The 18,087-nt window shown below is 39.2% G+C and overlaps 1 protein-coding gene across 3 annotated transcripts in view; it reads left to right on the top strand.

Annotated features, from left to right (window-relative positions):
* The window catches only part of LOC117382474 (nck-associated protein 5-like), a 229,866-nt gene that overhangs the window by 79,258 nt on the left and 132,521 nt on the right, over nucleotides 1–18,087 (top strand). Inside the window, exon 1 of one of the 3 annotated variants that reach the window (XM_055227109.1) lies at nucleotides 13,699–13,983. The exons of the other annotated variants lie outside the window; for them this stretch is intronic. Within the exon in view, the coding sequence (XP_055083084.1) occupies nucleotides 13,955–13,983 (29 nt within the window). The 5' untranslated portion in view covers nucleotides 13,699–13,954. Of the gene's footprint in view, nucleotides 1–13,698; nucleotides 13,984–18,087 lie in introns of those variants that run through there. 3 annotated transcript variants of the gene reach the window in all.

The raw sequence follows: 18,087 nt of genomic DNA, 5'->3' as shown, positions 1-18,087 counted from the left end.
ATTTGTCACCACGACCTCACAGCCCCAGCCGCCGTCAAATCCCTCCCAGCAATTAATCCTGACACTGCCATCTGACACTTGACTGCAGAGCTGACACTGCCAGGGCTGCTACCCCTGCTGCTGCTTCTACTACTCCTGCTAGTACTTGTACTCCTACCACTATTTCTACTACTCCTGCTAGTACTTTTACTCGTAGTACTACTCCTGCTGGTACTTCTACCTCTGCCACTACTCCTACTACTCCTGCTGGTACCTCTATGCCTACTCTTGCTAGTACTTTTACTCCTACCACTATTTCTACTGCTACTCTTGCTAGTAATTTGACTACTACTACTCCTGCTGGTACTTCTACTCCTGCCACTACTCTTACTGCTCTGCTGGTACTTCTACTCCTACTGCTACTCATACTACTACTCCTGCTAGTACTTCTACTCGTAGTACTACTCCTGGTCGTTCTACTGCTACTTGTACTACTAATCCTGCTAATACTTTCACTTCTATTACTATTTCTACTACTATTAGTACTGCTCCTCCTACTACTAGTTCTGCACATACTTGTACTCCTGCTAGTATTTCTACTTCTGCTACTACTGCTGGTACTTTTACTCCCACTTCTACGACTACTCCTGCTGGTACTTCTAGTCCTACTACTACTCCTGCTGGCACTTCTACTCCTGCTACTACTCCTACTACTACTCCTACCAATACACCTGGCCCTATTCCTGCCACTTCTGCTACTTACTTACTCCTGTCAGTACTTCCGTCTACTGCTGTTACTACTACTGTTACTGCAGCTACTCCAGACATTACTCCCGTCAGTAGTCCTGCTACTACACCTGTCACGCCTACTCCTCCCACTATTTCTGCAGCTACTTCTTTTACTACTCCATCCATTACTAGCATTACTCCAGCCACTACTTCTGTTGCCATCCCTGCCTCTACTCTTCCTTTTTACGCCTGTCCTTACTCCTGCTTCTTCTCCTGTCGCTTCCTCCTGGCCCAGTCTCCCTGGTCCAGTAAAATCACTTTGCATCATGGGAATAGTAGTCCGGTCCTGACTAAGCGCATGGAACCATTTTATGAGGTTAATAGATTGAGTTAATGAAGCTTTTTATTGATGCCTCCCCAAGGTCGCTCTGTCTGCGGTCTCTGGGCTGGCGTACGGTGATATGCGGGCGAAGCTCTCCCCTACGGTGCATTCAAGGTTAAGTACGGAGCTAACCGGTAAAAACGAGCTACTAAACAAAATGGATTTACTGTCTCCCTGCAGTAAACAAGCGGGAGCGTGATTTCATGAGACTTGTTAGGATTAGGGAAATGTTGGAATAGTTTCCATTCTTAGAGGTAGTTACACATGTTTAAAGGCTTAGAAGGACTTTCCATGCACAATACTAGTACTAGTACTTCTAGCACTTCTGAGTTTACAATGTTTTAGTGATAATCTTGAAAGTGGGTGATTGAAAACGATAGAATTTAAATATTAAAGTGAAACTAAACACTGTATATGGTGTTTTCATAGCGTTATCTGTTGTTACTAGTAATTTTTTTTGCAAACTAGGTAAAAATGTGCAGCTTTCTGGTCCAAAACGTCTAAATCTAAGTGTGTGCTGCTTTCAGTGGCCATTGTAATTTCAAGTAGTTAGTGATATCACACAGGGCTGCCCTGATTACAGCCAGGTGTTTCTGATTACAAACACGTGGCTTCAGGGACGGTGTTTGAAATGTGGATACTAGAGATTAGGGCGATATTTGGACTTTTTTTTTGTTCAAGTAGTTGGTGACATTACACAGAACTGCCCTGATTACAGCCAGGTGTTTCTGATTACAAACACCTGGATTCAGGGGCGGAGTTTGAAATGTGGATACTACAGAGGGGCAAATATTTAGACTTTTTTGCATAACTGCTATCGGCCTTAAATCTGCAGCACAGATATTTGAAATGTTGTGGGAGGAGTTTGTGTTTAGTCCCACTTTAATTGTGTTTATGTTTATTATCAAGCCATTTCCAGTTTCCTTAAAACACATGTTCAGTTAGCTAATGATATTTTATATCATTTTTAGTATAAATTTAGCATTGAGGCAAAAAATTATACTTTTTTCCCTTTGTATTGATGGTTGATATTTTTATTTTTTTGAATGTTTTTTTGTTTAAAAAATAAGAGCTTTAAATCATTTTATAAACAAAACAGACTTGTAATCAGTGCCATATAACACAAAAAATAGTACAGTTATTCGCCTGGTAAATGAACTGCTCCAAACCACACGTTTTTCCTGACAGAGGACTGGCTGTAGACCTCTCCATTAAAAAGTTTATCTAAGTTTATGATTGAAACTGATTCTTTGCACATCCCAATAACATTTTTACATTTATTACACCAATTTTTCCAACATTTTATGGCGATTTTTATATTTGATTTATAGACTGTCAAGTTTTCCAAGTTTCCTGCTAGGATTGCTCTAAACGATATCAAGAAGCCCAGATGCGTTGCCACTCGAAATGACTCGAAACGTGCCATTTGTCTTCCAAATTGAAAGTGGAACGATGTTGAATAATTGATGCACTTTAACAGTTGCATATGGTTATTTCCTTTCGCGAACTTTGCATATGTCTCTACCACCGTCCCAGCTGTTTAGAACGCCTCCCACCATCCTACCAATTCTTCGCCATGATTGATTCCTTTGCACCAGACTCCGCATCTGTCAAATCAGCAGGTAGTCCAAGTGGTTTCAATGGACTCAAATTCATTAAGTCACCAGACCTTTACGGCTAACTGCCATACACCACTAGACTGTATTACTGCTGATTATATGCAAAGTCCCAAACGCTAGATCAATACGCCAATGGAGGTATTGATGTTTAAAACGTAATTCGGTTTGCGAAAGTGACACGAAATCACTACAATCCAACCGATAATTCCTTTTACAGGTGCCACGGAGGGATTTTCGTTAATTAAATGCCACTGTCAACATCCAAAATATCGTTTAGTTTTGTATGATTAGGAATGATATGGGATTTGTTGTTGATTTACTCGTAGTGACGTGACCTATGTGAACATTTTCTTGATGTGAACTGTTGGACTTGGATCTTATTTTTTAAAAGAACCAAATCTTTATAATGCATTTTTATACTGATTAACACTGAACCAACACAAGAATCAGGGCAGAAACATCCTTGGCATTATAATCATGGTTAGTTTTTAAATTATTATTATTATTATTATGCAATTTTTAACGGATCTGAGCCTTGGTTATTTCCCTCTTTGATTAGTTTGTTGTTAAAATTAGTTCTCACATTGGCTTCTGTCTTATAAATCAATAGTAAAAGAGCCAGTCTTTACAATGGCTCTTTCAAAAGATTTGGATCCCATGAAAGAGCCAAAAATCCCGTCACTAATTACTCACTTTTGCACTATGCACCTTTTTACCTGCTTGTCTCTATGGAGATGTTGCCAAGAATATTCCACAGTATAGAGTGAAATCTATCTTGTATTCATTCCATTACAGGTGTTTTTATTGCTCAAAAAACACATTGTTACTAGGAGCGGGCCGCCTCTCCACAGATCTGCCTTCTGCCCTGTGGCATCTCCTGCTTGTCTTCATGGAAATTATCCAAGGCCATGTATTATGTAAAATTGACTTTTTTGAGCTTTTAACCATATTATACTGTTAACATACTTAAAGTTGTGTTTAGTTTCATTCACGCTTGTTTCATTAATCCATTAATCAAAGGTCGTCTTCTCTGAGAACCCAAAATTGCTTTGTTTGCATATTGTCCAGATTGTTGCGTCACAGGTAAAAATACCGACTTCTGTGCAGTTTTTGAGCTCATAAGCCATCTGTGGACTTGTTCTGTAGTCAAATTGTAAACGCATGTATGTATTAGCATAGCTTCATTTGTTTATGTTCCCTTTGTTCAACTCCAACTCTTAAGCACCTCATTGGAAACAGATGTCATTTTTAAAGTCTGTTTTCCAAATGTAGACATGATTTTAAGTTGGAAAATGTGAAATACTAATGCCAATAATGCCAAGGTGACCAAAAGCATGTTTTAAAAGGAATTAAAGAATGCCACAAGAATGCATAATATGTGTTCTTTAATCTCATACTGTGGAACATTCTAGTCAAAGCAATAACACCTCACTGGAGAGAAGCAGGAAGCAGTAGGAAGCAGACTCCCACCAGAAAAGTTACAGCGTACACCTTTAAGTAAATAGCTGGAATGCAGTTACAGTACGACAAAACATCCTATCTTTCAACACTCGGGGACAGACAGGATCTGCGGGGGTTCTTATCTCAAAATGGAGGATGTCTTCGGAGATGGCCACACAAGTGTTAGCCAAAATAATCAAACGCTTCAGGAGCACAAAAGGATGGAATCTCAGACTAGATCTTGATAAGGAAGTCTTCAGAAGAACTTAATAGACTTGGATGAGCAGCCACAAGGTAAAGTGACAGAGGGGAGATGGTGGTATGGTGGTGCGCTCTTCCTGGACTACCTGCCAAATTCTCCAACCGTAACTTTGGGAGGATTTGATTTCTGTGCAGTAGGTCAAACATTCTTAACACAATAGTAGAGGTATTCATCTAAGGAGTGGGGAGAGGATTGATTGATTGATTACGCACTTTGAAAAGTTAAAGATATAACAGTTTAAGTAGTTTGATCCCAGCTTCAACCAGTGCATTCTGCTCTTGTGTCCTTGGGCAAGACACTTCACCAGACTTGCATAGTGTAGTATTTAAAGTGCTTATATTATGCTGTTTTCTGATCTATGATACAATTTGTTTCCTCATCAAAAACATAACTGGAGTTGTGCTTTGTTTCATTCACATGTTTAACACACAAATCCTGCATATTTAGGCTGAGTTCTTCTTCTTAAACGTAAAACATCCACCTTGTGATGTCGTGTAGTAATACAGGAAGTGCTCTGCGGTGTTTTTAAACTCCATGCACCTTCACTAGTCATTTGGATGACTTCAGCCCTTGCTTTTTGTTGGCATTATCATAATTTTTTTTAAACGGATAACTAAAAGTGTTTTGGAACCAATCCCAATTGTATGACAAACAGTTGAATCAAACACAAATATATGTATTCTGTCAAATGCGATTTTAATTTACATATTCAGATGTATTTATGTAGTAGCTTACCAATTGACCCAAGCTTAATTAACCATCATCTTCTCCTAAACCTTGTCAATCCAATCTAATCACAGCTCTTCCCAGTGGAGAAATGGTGTCTCCACAGACCACCAGCGGGTCGAGGACACGTCCGCCCCCATCCCCCCCTCGTCTATGTCTCTAATGGGACATGACGGAGGTGTACCACGGCCCTTATTCCATTACACACTCCGTCTTCGGCTCAAATCACAGACTCCGGAGGGGATTTTTACAGCGCGAGTCGTCATGTGAACGTCTGGCCAATTCAACTTGTGCAACATCAGCACAGTGACAGGAATGCTATGGAAGACATGGTTTTGGATGTCAGGCTGCTAATTCTATGGGGAAATGGAGATAGAAAACATTGTCTGCGCTACTTTAAAAATGTCTATATCTTAGCTGTGTCTTGGGAATGGAATGGAGCGAATTGGTCCCAAGCAACAACTCAAATTCACAAGTGGGATAGGGTGAAGGATCTACCAAATGAGCCACTAATGCTAAACTTAAACGACCTCAAAATTAGAACGTGTCCAACCATGAACAACATGAAGTAATTAGGCGAAGTTCACAAAAGCGCTTTACATCAAAGAACCACACCCATTCACACACCCATTCACACACCAGTGTACGCAAACACTGGGAGCAAGTTAGGTTAAGTGTCTTGCCCAACCACACAACACAACCACAGCATTCATCTTTGGGCGGTAGAGTCCCCCCACCACCAAACTGTGAGTCAGTGGATCTGACCGCTCAACCAGTGGTGTTTATGTGGAGAGTAAGATTCGAACCGCCAGCCGCCACCAACATTCTACCTACTGAGCTACTGCTACGGGTTTAAAAAATTCATACACAATGCACTGTTGCTAATAGCCGTGCTGCTAATACGCCATTCCAACATACTGTACTTCTTGCTATTACCAGAAGGGGGCACCACACACTTAATCCAAGCGCTGAGATGTCCAACTAGGTAATCCGTTTTCTATTCATACATAAAAATCTAATCCATAAAACAAGAAATAACTTTGTAACAGTGACCAAGACGCACTTTGTAACTTTTTTGTGTAGGGTACTATCTGCTTGTCTCCATGGAGCATTACGAAAAGCCTGACAAATTATATAAAAGCTGTAACGTGTTAAACTCTTGAAGCTAAAAAACCCAAATTGTCACTTTTGAACTTTAAGCCCCACAGACCGTTGAGTAAACAAACTTGCCTTGTCTACTACTCAGGCATTTCCTCCTCTCTTCCCCGGGCATCCTAACCACCCCCTTCCACACAGCAGCCATGTTGACAGCTAAACAACTCCTCCGCAGCCATATCCCTCCGCCCCCTCGACTTTTAATGTGTCTTCCGAACTGCCTTCTACCTTTCCCCCCCGTATTAGCAAACGGCGTTCTCTGGAAGCATGTCCCGGCCTAGGCCCCATGTAGGAGTTAATCGCAGGCCAGGGAGAAACAAAGCGCGTCTTGTTGTGGTAGCGAAGTGATTAATGGTTGTCTGAGAACACACACCTAGACTACAGCATCGACTGGGCCGTGCTGACAAGCTGGAGGGACGATTTGTGGGCACTGGACTGGATCAGGTGCAGGGATCAATGAGAGTGGAGGAAGGGCGCAAGATAAAGGAAGGAATTGGTATGTGTTAAGCATTTTGGGAGGTAGAAGAAGAAAAAAACACACACACAAGAACTGGTCAAAAATATTGCTTCGTCAAAGGTGCACTATGGAACTTTTCTGATGGAGGGGCCACCACCTGCTTGTCTCCATGGAGATGTTATTGCTTTGCCTGAAACGTTCCATAGTAAAACATGAAACTTCTTTGTTATTTTTATTTCTATTAATTTTTTGCTCAAAGATACTTGGGAAAACATGGATTTTTACTGTGAGGGGTCGCCTCTCCAAAGATCCAACCTGTAACTTGGCCTAGTGGTGTCTCTATGGAGATAAATATGTTGAAAGAAGACATTGTGCTTGTGTCTGCTCTATAGTTATAATCTACAACACCCGTGGATCATTATGTTGTATTTCGGACATTTTACATCACAATAGTCATCCAAAACAACTTAATAAAAGAAACAAGTCCGCTGACATCGGCGTTAGAAAACTGCAGTGCCCAGTGTGAGCAGATATTGCTGTAAACGTCATCACAACAACAGTGTGTAGGCCCCTCCTATGGATAGCTGCACACGCTAGCAATGCCACTGAATCCTAGAAAATAGGATTAGAGAACAAAGTAAGAACAGAGCGGTGGGCGTATGCCGGTGGCGGTGAAAACGGGGGTTGGTCGGCAATATTTCGTTAAAATAAGCGATTAAAGACTGCTATAACATGCACAAATCACTGCATATGCAATTTTAGAGAGCGTAAATGAGAACTATGGTTAAAAGCTCTGAAAAGTCGATTTTACATAATAAGTCTTCTTTAATGCCATACTGTGGAACATACAAGGCAAACAAATAATATCTACGTACATGGAGACAGGACTAATCAGAACTGTTGCATTCTTCTATGGAGTGGGGGTTGGCCGTACAACACACAGGATGTTCATATGTATTGTTTATCTTCAATAAACAAAGGATGTACAAATACGCACATGTTCAATTTGAAAAGAATTATTATAAAACTTGTCTTCTCTCTACTCCTTGAGGAAAATTACATAGTACAGCTTTAATAAGAGCATTTTGGGCTTGAAAAGTGGAGAAATGCAACACAATACAAACTGCTTCATCAACAGCTCCTGTGTTCAGACAATGGGCTATTACCTTGGACAGACAGGAAAGCACTAAACTGGATTTGATGACAGCCAGAGTGAAGTATTGGGCATAAAGTTGGCGTTACTTGGGCATTATTGTGTCTGGTGAAATGCAAATTGTCCCTAAGCAGTTTGTTAGATAGATGACGATAAGATGACGGTGAGAGGCCATTTTCAAAGGGTCAGCAGTCCATACAAGAAATCTGCAGACATAAAATAAAACAAGTTAATACATTTCTAAAAAAAACTCACTCATCTAACATGAGTTTATAAATGTGGCGTCAACTCACAGTAGCTCAGTTGGTAGCGTGTGCGATTCCAACTCCCACAGATGAATGCTGCCGTTGTGTCCTCGGGCAAGACGCTTAGCCAACCTCGCCCCTACTGTTTGCGTACTCTGGCGTATGAATGTGCGTGTGAATGGGTGAAGTGGTTCCTTGATGCAAAGCACTTTGACCATTTAACATATTTTTTTCAATGTATTATTATTATTATTTAATTTATAATAATAATAATAATAATAATAATAATAATAATAATAATAATAATATATTATTATTTCATTTGTTATTATTATTATGATTTGTATTTATTATTATCATTATTATTATTATTATTTTTACTTTTATGTATTTATTATTTTTTAATTTTCAGTTTCAGTTGATTTTATTTTTGCGTGTAATTTTTTTGTATTCGAGGATTTATTTTTTCTGTTGACATTACGAAAAATCAATCAATCAAAAAAATAATATCATAATTTGTCATCATTTCAACATTTGGAGCATATAAAGCAGGCAAACATGTTGACATCATATTAATCGACTTCTGTTGGTGCACGCTCTGTTAGTTGTTTTGCGTCAGGTGTTGAGAGATATTGCGTGCGCGTAAACAGCTCGTGGGTGTGTGTGAGCTCATAAAAACGCCAAGAGCCAAGCTAAACACAAATTTGCATCTGATACGTCCGAAGTTTACTGTCAATGCATGTACAGACACAGTGGATCAACCAGTGAACTTTTCTTTAGGTGACATTTTGTTTAGGATTTCGTAAAATTTGATAAAGGGCACAAAAGTATACAGGATGTTTCAATACTCACGTCTTCTTCCTGGCGTTTGGTTCTAGCTAGACAGGATATGTTGGTGTTGTATTGTTTTATTGTTCTTTGGCTATGTGTCATATTTTGTCTTTCCTCTTCATTTGTCAGGCATCATGTACAAATTCATTAATCTTACAAAAGAAGAGTTGATTTGTACCAGATTTAGCCACTACTGCTTCCTTGGACAGGTGAACACACAGGTGAAAAAAATAAATGTTTGATTATAATGAGTTAATTCATCATTAGCATTAGCAGTAAAATACAATAAAATGTCCCCATGTCCAATACGTGATGTTTTCTACCTTCCAGACCAATATAAAAATCATTATGTGCAGGTTTTACAGTGAAACAGAACAAAACTAATTCACTGATTTTGACACATTTGAAAAATCTAAAATGTACTTTTTCAAGTTTCTAGTAAAATTATTAAACTCTACAGATAATTTCAGACTGTTTGGAAGCTGATTCCTTGTATATCTGTTTTTGTTGACTTTGACTTTGTCTTAAATTGTTGAATTAAAATTATGGCAACACAGAAATAGTGAAACGTCAGTGGATTGGTATTTCACCTTTTGTAACTGAAAGGCTGTACAAAGAGCAAGTTAAAAGTACTGCAGTGTATGTCCTTTGACGCTAGGTGTATGCTAACGGACTGTATCATGGGTTACTCTGTTATATGAATGTATTTTTAGGAATATCTTAATAAATTAATGTACGTAGGGCTACAATTTTGGTGCTTGTTTAGAGAAAAAACTTATCTATGCAATACATTTGACATAATCACTGTTTTTATGATGAAAATGTGTGTAATTCATAATAAAAGCATTGTATGTAATTTTGATTGTCTTTAAAAACATGAAACAATGGAAGAAGTTCATTTTAAAAGCTTTGCAAGGGTTCAAGTTATTCCTCACTTACCTTACAAATTTTCCACGCAGTGAGTTTATAAGTGTTTTTCATAACTGTCAGACAAAAACGAAGACATTCACGATTAGAGAACAAAGTAACAGGAACTAGCATGGCAACACACGCTTCCTGACTTTTGGACAATAAGACACTTTATAATTAGATGCAGACAGCACGCGGCGGACATAGCTTGACCTCAAGAGCTGCTCGCAATGGGGCAAAACATATTTCGCTTAACAAAACAAAATGAGGTACAAGGCCTTTAACTTTATGCAATTCGTGGTTTAACACAGAAATACTACTGTTAAAATGTTTTAGCTTTTTAAAAATAGCGATTTAATGCATGTCATGTGATTCTTGAGTCTTGTATTTGATGAACTTGTGCTTTAATGTCAGAAACTGAGAGGCTGAGGCGGCTGTTGGTTGTACTGCTGCGGTGAAGACGACCTGAAAGAAAGTTGAAGCTAAAACCACGAGCAGGAGGAGGGGAGAGAAAGTGCGTACACGTGAATGATTTGAGAGGCGATTGGATGAAGGATAGGTCGTAAGCTGCGGTTGGCTGACAGAGAGGTGACAGGGAAATTCACTCTTCCTAGTTTAAATTAATCCAGTCTGGAAAACCAACATTGTATGGAAAAACGATTTTATTTCCTGGCTTCTAATGCAAGTTCCTAACCCACTTTACGGACATTTCAACACAATTATTCACCCATTATTGCTTATTTTATTGCTTTGTACAAAATGACCAAGTTGACCGCCAACCCGTGACCATATTTCATTTCAAAATTGGCATGCATTTTCATAATTATATTCTTCCCCGTCTTTGTGGCGCCATAAAACTATCCATCAATCCACTCTTCTACGCTCCAATCAAATTAGCCTCATACCCCGTTGCTAATATTTTTTCATTATTTGCATATGTAAGTGTTAGCATTGACTTAGCGATCCATTTGTTTCGACTCTCTTTCGACTCAAATTGGACAAAGGGCGTAATTGGTGGCCACCTGCTTGCTGAATCGGATCACGCTGGCGGTGTATTCACATTGGTTTGAACTAGCAATAGCAGCTGCAGATATGATAAACGCAATTACGGCCCCGCATGTCGTTTCGGTAATATAGGCCAATCATCTGACATCATGAGTCTTTCACAGATGAGGAGTGTGATAAATGGAAGATGGGGTTTGTCAGATTTCGAAGCTAATCTGATTTTAAATTTCATGTTTGGGGGATGCACCAAATTCAATAAGTAAGTAAATAAATGAACGCATAAACAATGTGCAGAAATGAGACGGCAACAAAGATTGGGTCTCTGCCAAGGCGCTGGTTGTGTCGCCTTGTACCCAGACAAAATCAGTTATGATGTATTTTTTTGTATTTTGTGTATTTAATTAAATTTTTTGTTTTATCTATTTTAATGTTGTTTATTTTTTATATTTATTTTACATTTTTAACCTTTTTTTTAATTACTTATATTTATTTTGTTTTGTATGAAGTTTCTTTAAAACATGGTTCTTTTCAGTAAGCACAGCCTGACTTTTCCCAAAAATAACAAACAAACAAAAACAAATCCTTGAAATTGTATATTTTTTTCATTTCATTTGTACATTTAGCCCAAATCATGCAAAAACTTCAACTTTAGCAATTAGCAGTTGTTTTGTAGGTCCTATAAAGCCCATAGTTGCAGCCCACCCACACGTACAGTTTACAACACCTCAACTTAGCTTGTTTACCTCTGCTGTGACCTCCTTGTCCCCTGAACTTCCCCAACTCCCCTTCCACTCTCCACCGCTCTCCCCCTGGCCAACTAATTTTCTCACATGGTTAGCGTCATTGTTCATTTGGGACATCAGCGACATTAGCGCTCTGAAGTCAAACCCCATGTCCCTTTCTTTTCTCTCTTTTTAACTGAGCGCTCCTGTCATTGGGAACACTTTCAAATCGGCCTTTTGCACCCTCCGCGAGCCCACCCCCTCGCGCTGGTCCTATTGGGGCCCAGACAATAGCCAGGACTCCCCCTCTCGCTAGGCTACCCCCCCCTCCTCTCCCGCCGGGTCCTCTGGTGGCGTCCCACGAGCTCCGAGCTGTAGTTTGTCACAGGCGTTGAGCTGAGACTGATTTTGATTGCGGCAGATGGAGCAAAGCCGGAGAGGTGGTAGCGCAGCAGACCAGGAGGACCCTATAGCGTTCCTGTTTTTTCTCTCTCAGTATTTTTGACGCGCTCATTGATCCTGAAGCTTCTTGTTCCCCGTAGACTTTTTAACAGTTCCTCAGCCATCCATTTTCAAAGTTTTATAAGTTTTATCCGTATATTTATTTATGTTTCGTGTTTAAGACATTTCAGACACTGTAACAAAGAGAAAATAAGGACAGGACAAAAAACAACAATACATAAAATTAATGGAAAAACATTTTGAGGGATTTACAGTCCTGCTTTGGGTCTAAGATTTGCATCAACACCAGACTAATAATTGGTTTTTTGACCCATTGCTGACCTTAAAAGTCTATTAAGAAGGATCACATAGGTTTTTTCCACAATAATGACATGTAATAGAGGCATTAATGACATATAATAGTGGCATTTTTACATAAAATTTTGACTATTGTGACTAGTTGACTTAAAATAATTGTAATATCCTCTATCTACGACACGTTCAGTCACCATATGTATTTATTATTTGGGTAAAAACACATAAAAAATCTCATTGTACAATTGAAAAAATCAGACTTATCGACTACTTAAATAAATGTCCCACAATAAATGTTTTTGCGTGGAACTTCCTTTGTCCTTCCCAAAGTTGAGTCCTCAATCTTTGCTTGTATCAGTTTGGAAATCGCGAACTAGCACAACCCACTCCTGAAACTTTCCTTCAGAATCTCCCAACAAAACCACTGTCTCCTCGAAGAACAAAAAGAAGCCTTTGATTGGTCTCTCTAGACAATTGCCTACTTCAGATTTTTGACACTAGATGAAAAGCCGTCTGCTGGCCTAATTATATCTTTTGGTTGTCTCTCTTTGTTGCCTTTTGAGTTGTCAACAAAAGTAGAGTTTGTATTTTTTTTTCCTTTTTGTATTGTGAGAATTCCCGAGTTGTCAGCAAAAACTACCATGTTATGATCGCTTCACAATTGGCGCTGGAAAACTCTAGCAAGCTAGTACAAGGGCGCTATTTTGGTCCGCCTAGCTCGGTTTGTGCAGAGGACCATCCATCGCAACCATAAACACTATCTTTAGTAGCGTTAGCGTGTAATTAGCCTCTATAAAGAAGTTAAGTGTGAACCAGCTCATTCAACTTGGAGACCGTCCTTACCATTTGCTAGCTGTTCCATGTTAAGACCCTAGTTAGCCAAACATCACAAGCTCGCTGCTGCTTTTTTGTTTACATCCACCCCCCACCCCCCATTTCCCCTGACCCCCTCACCAAAAAAGCGAACTCCTCCCCCGTAGAGAAAACCCCCCATTCCAACCTTAGTTCAGTTGCCCCTCAGGGAACATCCCTACCACCAAAGATATACAGAGCTAACATCCAACTCCCCCTTTTGCACCACATGTTAAACGTCCTGCAAGCTCCTCTTAGGTAGTGAAAAAAAAAAGAATAGACAGAGAGAGAGAGAGAGAGACTGAGGCAGGGGGAATACTCAGAGGAGAGATCAAGCTATGAGGCGGGGAGAGATAGAGAGAGAGAGAGGGGGGTGGGCGGGGTAGCAGAGCCAGCAGCGGAGAGGAAGAGAGAAAGAGAGAGAGAGACGGAAACGTTGCAGGGGTACGAGCGAGAGTAGTGCGAGCTCGGCCACCGGGGGGATACGAAGGAGGAGAGATGTCGGGAGAGAGAGGAAAGTCAAAGCACGTTGCCAGATTGAGCGAGACAGCTACGGAGAAGGAAGGATTCTAGTCAAGTCGAGAAGACAGAGGAGAGAGAGAGGCAGAGGCAACGCTTGGTGGATGTTAACTTTGCCTGGATGACTGGTTAGCAGCTGCAAGAGGAGCAAGGAAGGAGAAGAACCGGTGGATTTTTTTTTTCTTTTTTTTTTACAATATGTGTGTCCCTTGAATGCACCAGGATGCTGAGTCTCAACAAGGGTAAGTTCAAGGAATACTGAACGTATGACAAGCCGGGTTAACAATCGTGGGCATAATTGCAGCGGGATAGCGGAGTCCCTTGAGTCGCATGCCGGGTGACACTCAAAGTATGAGGCAGCATGGTTTTTTGATGATCACACTTGCTTGTAAGGTGACATTTTTAGTTGCTGAAAATAGCTATGTCATGCTTCCAATTTGGCTGGTTTAAAGGGACTTGCAATGCATGCTGTCAATGCTACCTGTACTAAACAAGTATCAGTATAGTACTTGTTTATATTTGGTCACTACTTGCAAAATACATCATCTTCAAGCTCATAGTATCTCCAGAGTTTTTATGCTTTTATTTTTTAACAACAGGGATCACGTTCTTGATTTCAACTGTCAAATGGCTACGCTTACTTTTAATACCTTGCAGCTGTCATCAAATACGACTTCTAAGTGTAACTGTAGTAGTAGTAGTGGTATTGTCAGTGTGTTTATATGCATTCCGCTCAGTTTGGCTGCCAAGTTTAAAGGTACTCGCAAGTGCCTTTTGATTCAACAAGAGGTGCAAGGTTGTATCATACTTAAAATTTAGATTTCAGAGATGCAGTGTTGACATATTCATCGATAAGTCAAAAGTCTCTTGCTTGTGGACTTTACAAATGTCATCTAATCTCGAAAGGTATATTGTTTTTTTTTTTGACAAGAACGCACTTCACTTTCAACTTGCTTTAAGGCTAAATCCGTCTACATATGCCTCTGTGGCGTACCTCGCAAATGTCAACCAATTCCAATATGCTGATTTTTCAAGATGAACCTAGTGGCATTATCACAAGGTTGCGTCCTTAGCGTGCTCCCCGCTGAGTCGCTGAAATAGCAACGTAACTCGCAAATGCCAGACCAAAATCTACCTCCTGTCCATGTCCAAAATCTACCTCTTGTTCCTGCTTACATGTCCCCTATATGCTCCTCTCCTCCAGGCTTTGCAGTGAGAAGCAGTGGATCGCTTGTCCTGTTGCTAGTGGCAACAACATGCGGCCAGGTTGTTGCGTAAACCTATATAGATTGTCGTTTGAAAAAGAGGGAAGGAGATACCTGTCACTTAGAGGTAAAACAATCCACTCGAGAAGGGGGATTTGGAAGTGCCAGAATGTATTTTGCTCCTATGACTGCTACTCTCTCAGGAAGATTAAGATTTTCTGGCCTGCCTGCTAATCCCATGCAGAAATGACAGGAATAGAAGAGGGTGTAGCAAAGAGAATGAGAATATAGATTATCAGGGAAGAGGTCGGTAGAAGTGTGTTTTGAACTGGGCCGTGGCAAACAGCGAGAGTCCGTATGTCAATGTCAGAGCAGGTCGAACGGCGGTCCTGACTGTCTTTGAGCACACGAGCTGGACTGGTTAAAACTCTATGAACAGGGATGATTTTTTTAGGTATAAACAAAATATAATGGATCTATTGAGTCCTGCCGTGCTTTCATCCATTTGTATTATGAATTATAGATTTTATTATGAATATATTAGGCATGGAATTGCATATATAGTCAAAGAAAAATTCAAATCTGTCAACTGGACATTTTTTCTTGTACTATGGATCATACCTGGATGACTGAGGGATTACACAGACAACAGTAGAAAAATAAGACTTTTGAGGAAATTGCGTTTTGAAATCACAACTTTTTTTATCCAGTATGTAAATATTTCTATTAATTATATCTTAAACCATTTACCAATTATTTAATTTAATCTTAAAAAAGAGATAAAGATTTATTTTTTTTAATATATGTTTTTCAAATATACCTGTTTTATGTCTTTTTTGTGTCATTTTTGGTCATTTTATTTGTTCATCTCACTAACAAACTTGCATTTTTACACCCACTTAAAACGCCGGGAGAGCATGGGTGGTGGCATCATTCTGTCCAAAAAGGAATGGCATCTTGTCTAGTTTGCGTTGACTTTCTTCAGGGAGAGTTTCCCAAGATATGTCAAAAATAGAACACATGCTTTATGATTGGAAATGCCAGAGGAGGCTTGTTTGGTGATGAAAAGTACACTTCTCAACTCAATGACTATGTTTCAGCTCGCAAATTGCACCATAGCAGCAGTTGATCTGGGAGACTTAATTGTTTCCTTTAGGGCAGGATGATATCAAGAGAAAACATGGGATATGGGTTAGCCTCGTTGTCTATGGGAAAGATGATATAATTTAGAGATGTTGGAATTTCCCCATTGGCAAAGATAGACATTAGTGATTTTAATTTGAATTATGCAGCATAGGAACATGTTGTTAACATCAAATGAATTATGTTACGAGTTGAATAGTCCAGTCAAGTACGCTAAAGTGCCTGTACATGTTTTTTTTTTTCATATATTTGAAAACATTTTTTCTTGCCTCATTACAGATATAGCTTATAAGCAGCTCTTGAGGTCAAAATAAGTCTGCTGTGTACTGTCTCCGTCTAATTATATAGTTTCTTTGTGCGATAGTAATAATAAACCTTTTATTGTCAGATAATCAGGAAGTGCACAGCTAGCATGCTAGTTGTTATTAGCTGTATTGTGTCTCTGAAAGTTGTCGAATTTGCTAAGCTATGTTGTCTATCGCATACAAACTCTACTTAGTCAGGTTTCACTTAAATGATTGTACAACAGTCTATTCCTACCATATTTGAATTATTGTGTAGAAATTTGGGGTAATATCTATAAATCTAACATAAAATCAGTTTTTCTACTCCAGAAGAAGGTTGTTGGAATAGTTAACCAAGCAGACTATCTCATACCAACATATCCTATTTTTGTTAAATTAAAAACCTTGCAAAATTGTTTGATCTAGCAGCCGTAATGACGTATAAGGCAGATAATCATTTGATTTGAACAGCGAGAGTCAGTATCATCTTAGACAAACAGGTATATTAAAAAAAATTAAGACGAGGACCAATAAAAAACGTCATTGTATTTCTGTTCGAGGGGTTAGTGTGTGGAACAACCTTGATGATAAATTAAAAAGCTCCTACACAATAGAAGCATTTAAAAAGAGGTATAAAACGTAACTTTTTGAAAATTACAGGACTCAGGAATGATTCACGTGAACTGCCGTGGTTTGTAGTTTTCTTTTGTTTACATATTGAGTCATTTGTTGTAGAACTGATGCTGCTTTTCTTGGAATTCTTGTGCATTATTATTACATAGGGTTTTACTTCAGCCTAAACGCTTTTGGTCACGATAGAGATGTTATATACCTTATACAAGTTGAATAATGTGTGATTTTGAATGTTATGACTGAATAAAATACTTACTTATAAAATTACTCATAAAAAATATTTTGTAACTTCGCTGTTAAACCTGTTGATCTTATTAAGTTCAACTCACTGTCACTTCGGTTCAGTCTACTCAAACACGCCTACTCAACAGCACTTAACATTTCATACGGAAGAGATAATCTGATAATTTACTTATAATCTGAGATAATATACCTTAAGTGTAAGCAATTTTTTAAGATAAGCTTTACTTGAAACTTCCTTTTGTTAAATGGTTACATGTTAAGATCGAATACTATGGTCCTTGGAAGAGCTAGCATGTGGTTGGAATCCCTTTTTACTTTTAGCATAATTTATAGCCTGGTCTATGCGGTAGGTCGGGCAGCGTTTGATGTTATCAGTCACCCTCTATTTGACACCTCATTTAAACGCCTATCTGTTCTAATCTACACAGCATTTAGCTTAGTTGTAGTAGTTGTAGTAGCAGTAGCAAGTAGTAGCTGGAGTAATTGAATTTGTAAACTATTGCTTGCTATTTCCAGAGTTCTTCTTTTTGCATAATTTATACTACGGTCATTGTGGGGGGCCAGGAACTTCTTGATCCTGTCACTCAACCATGATTATGTGCAAGAGTTTGACACTGTGGCCAGCTGGTGGGCCTTCAATAGAATTTCGACCTTTAAGTAGTTGTCAATCACAAAAAAAAGTACTTCCAAGTAAACATAAGTGAGTATTGTCCTGTACTACAGCAGCTACTGTTAAGCTTGAGTTACTGCTCTTACGTAGTACTTTGTGTTGTGGGGTCAAACACTACTTGATCCTGTCAGTAATCTCAAATCCATTGGCAAGTACTTTTGGCACAGT

This window comes from Periophthalmus magnuspinnatus, chromosome 2 (assembly GCF_009829125.3).
Source record: "Periophthalmus magnuspinnatus isolate fPerMag1 chromosome 2, fPerMag1.2.pri, whole genome shotgun sequence".
In the NCBI taxonomy this organism is placed as follows: domain Eukaryota; kingdom Metazoa; phylum Chordata; class Actinopteri; order Gobiiformes; family Gobiidae; genus Periophthalmus; species Periophthalmus magnuspinnatus.
Note: the sequence above shows the minus strand (reverse complement) of the source record. Positions and strands in the feature narration are given on the sequence as shown.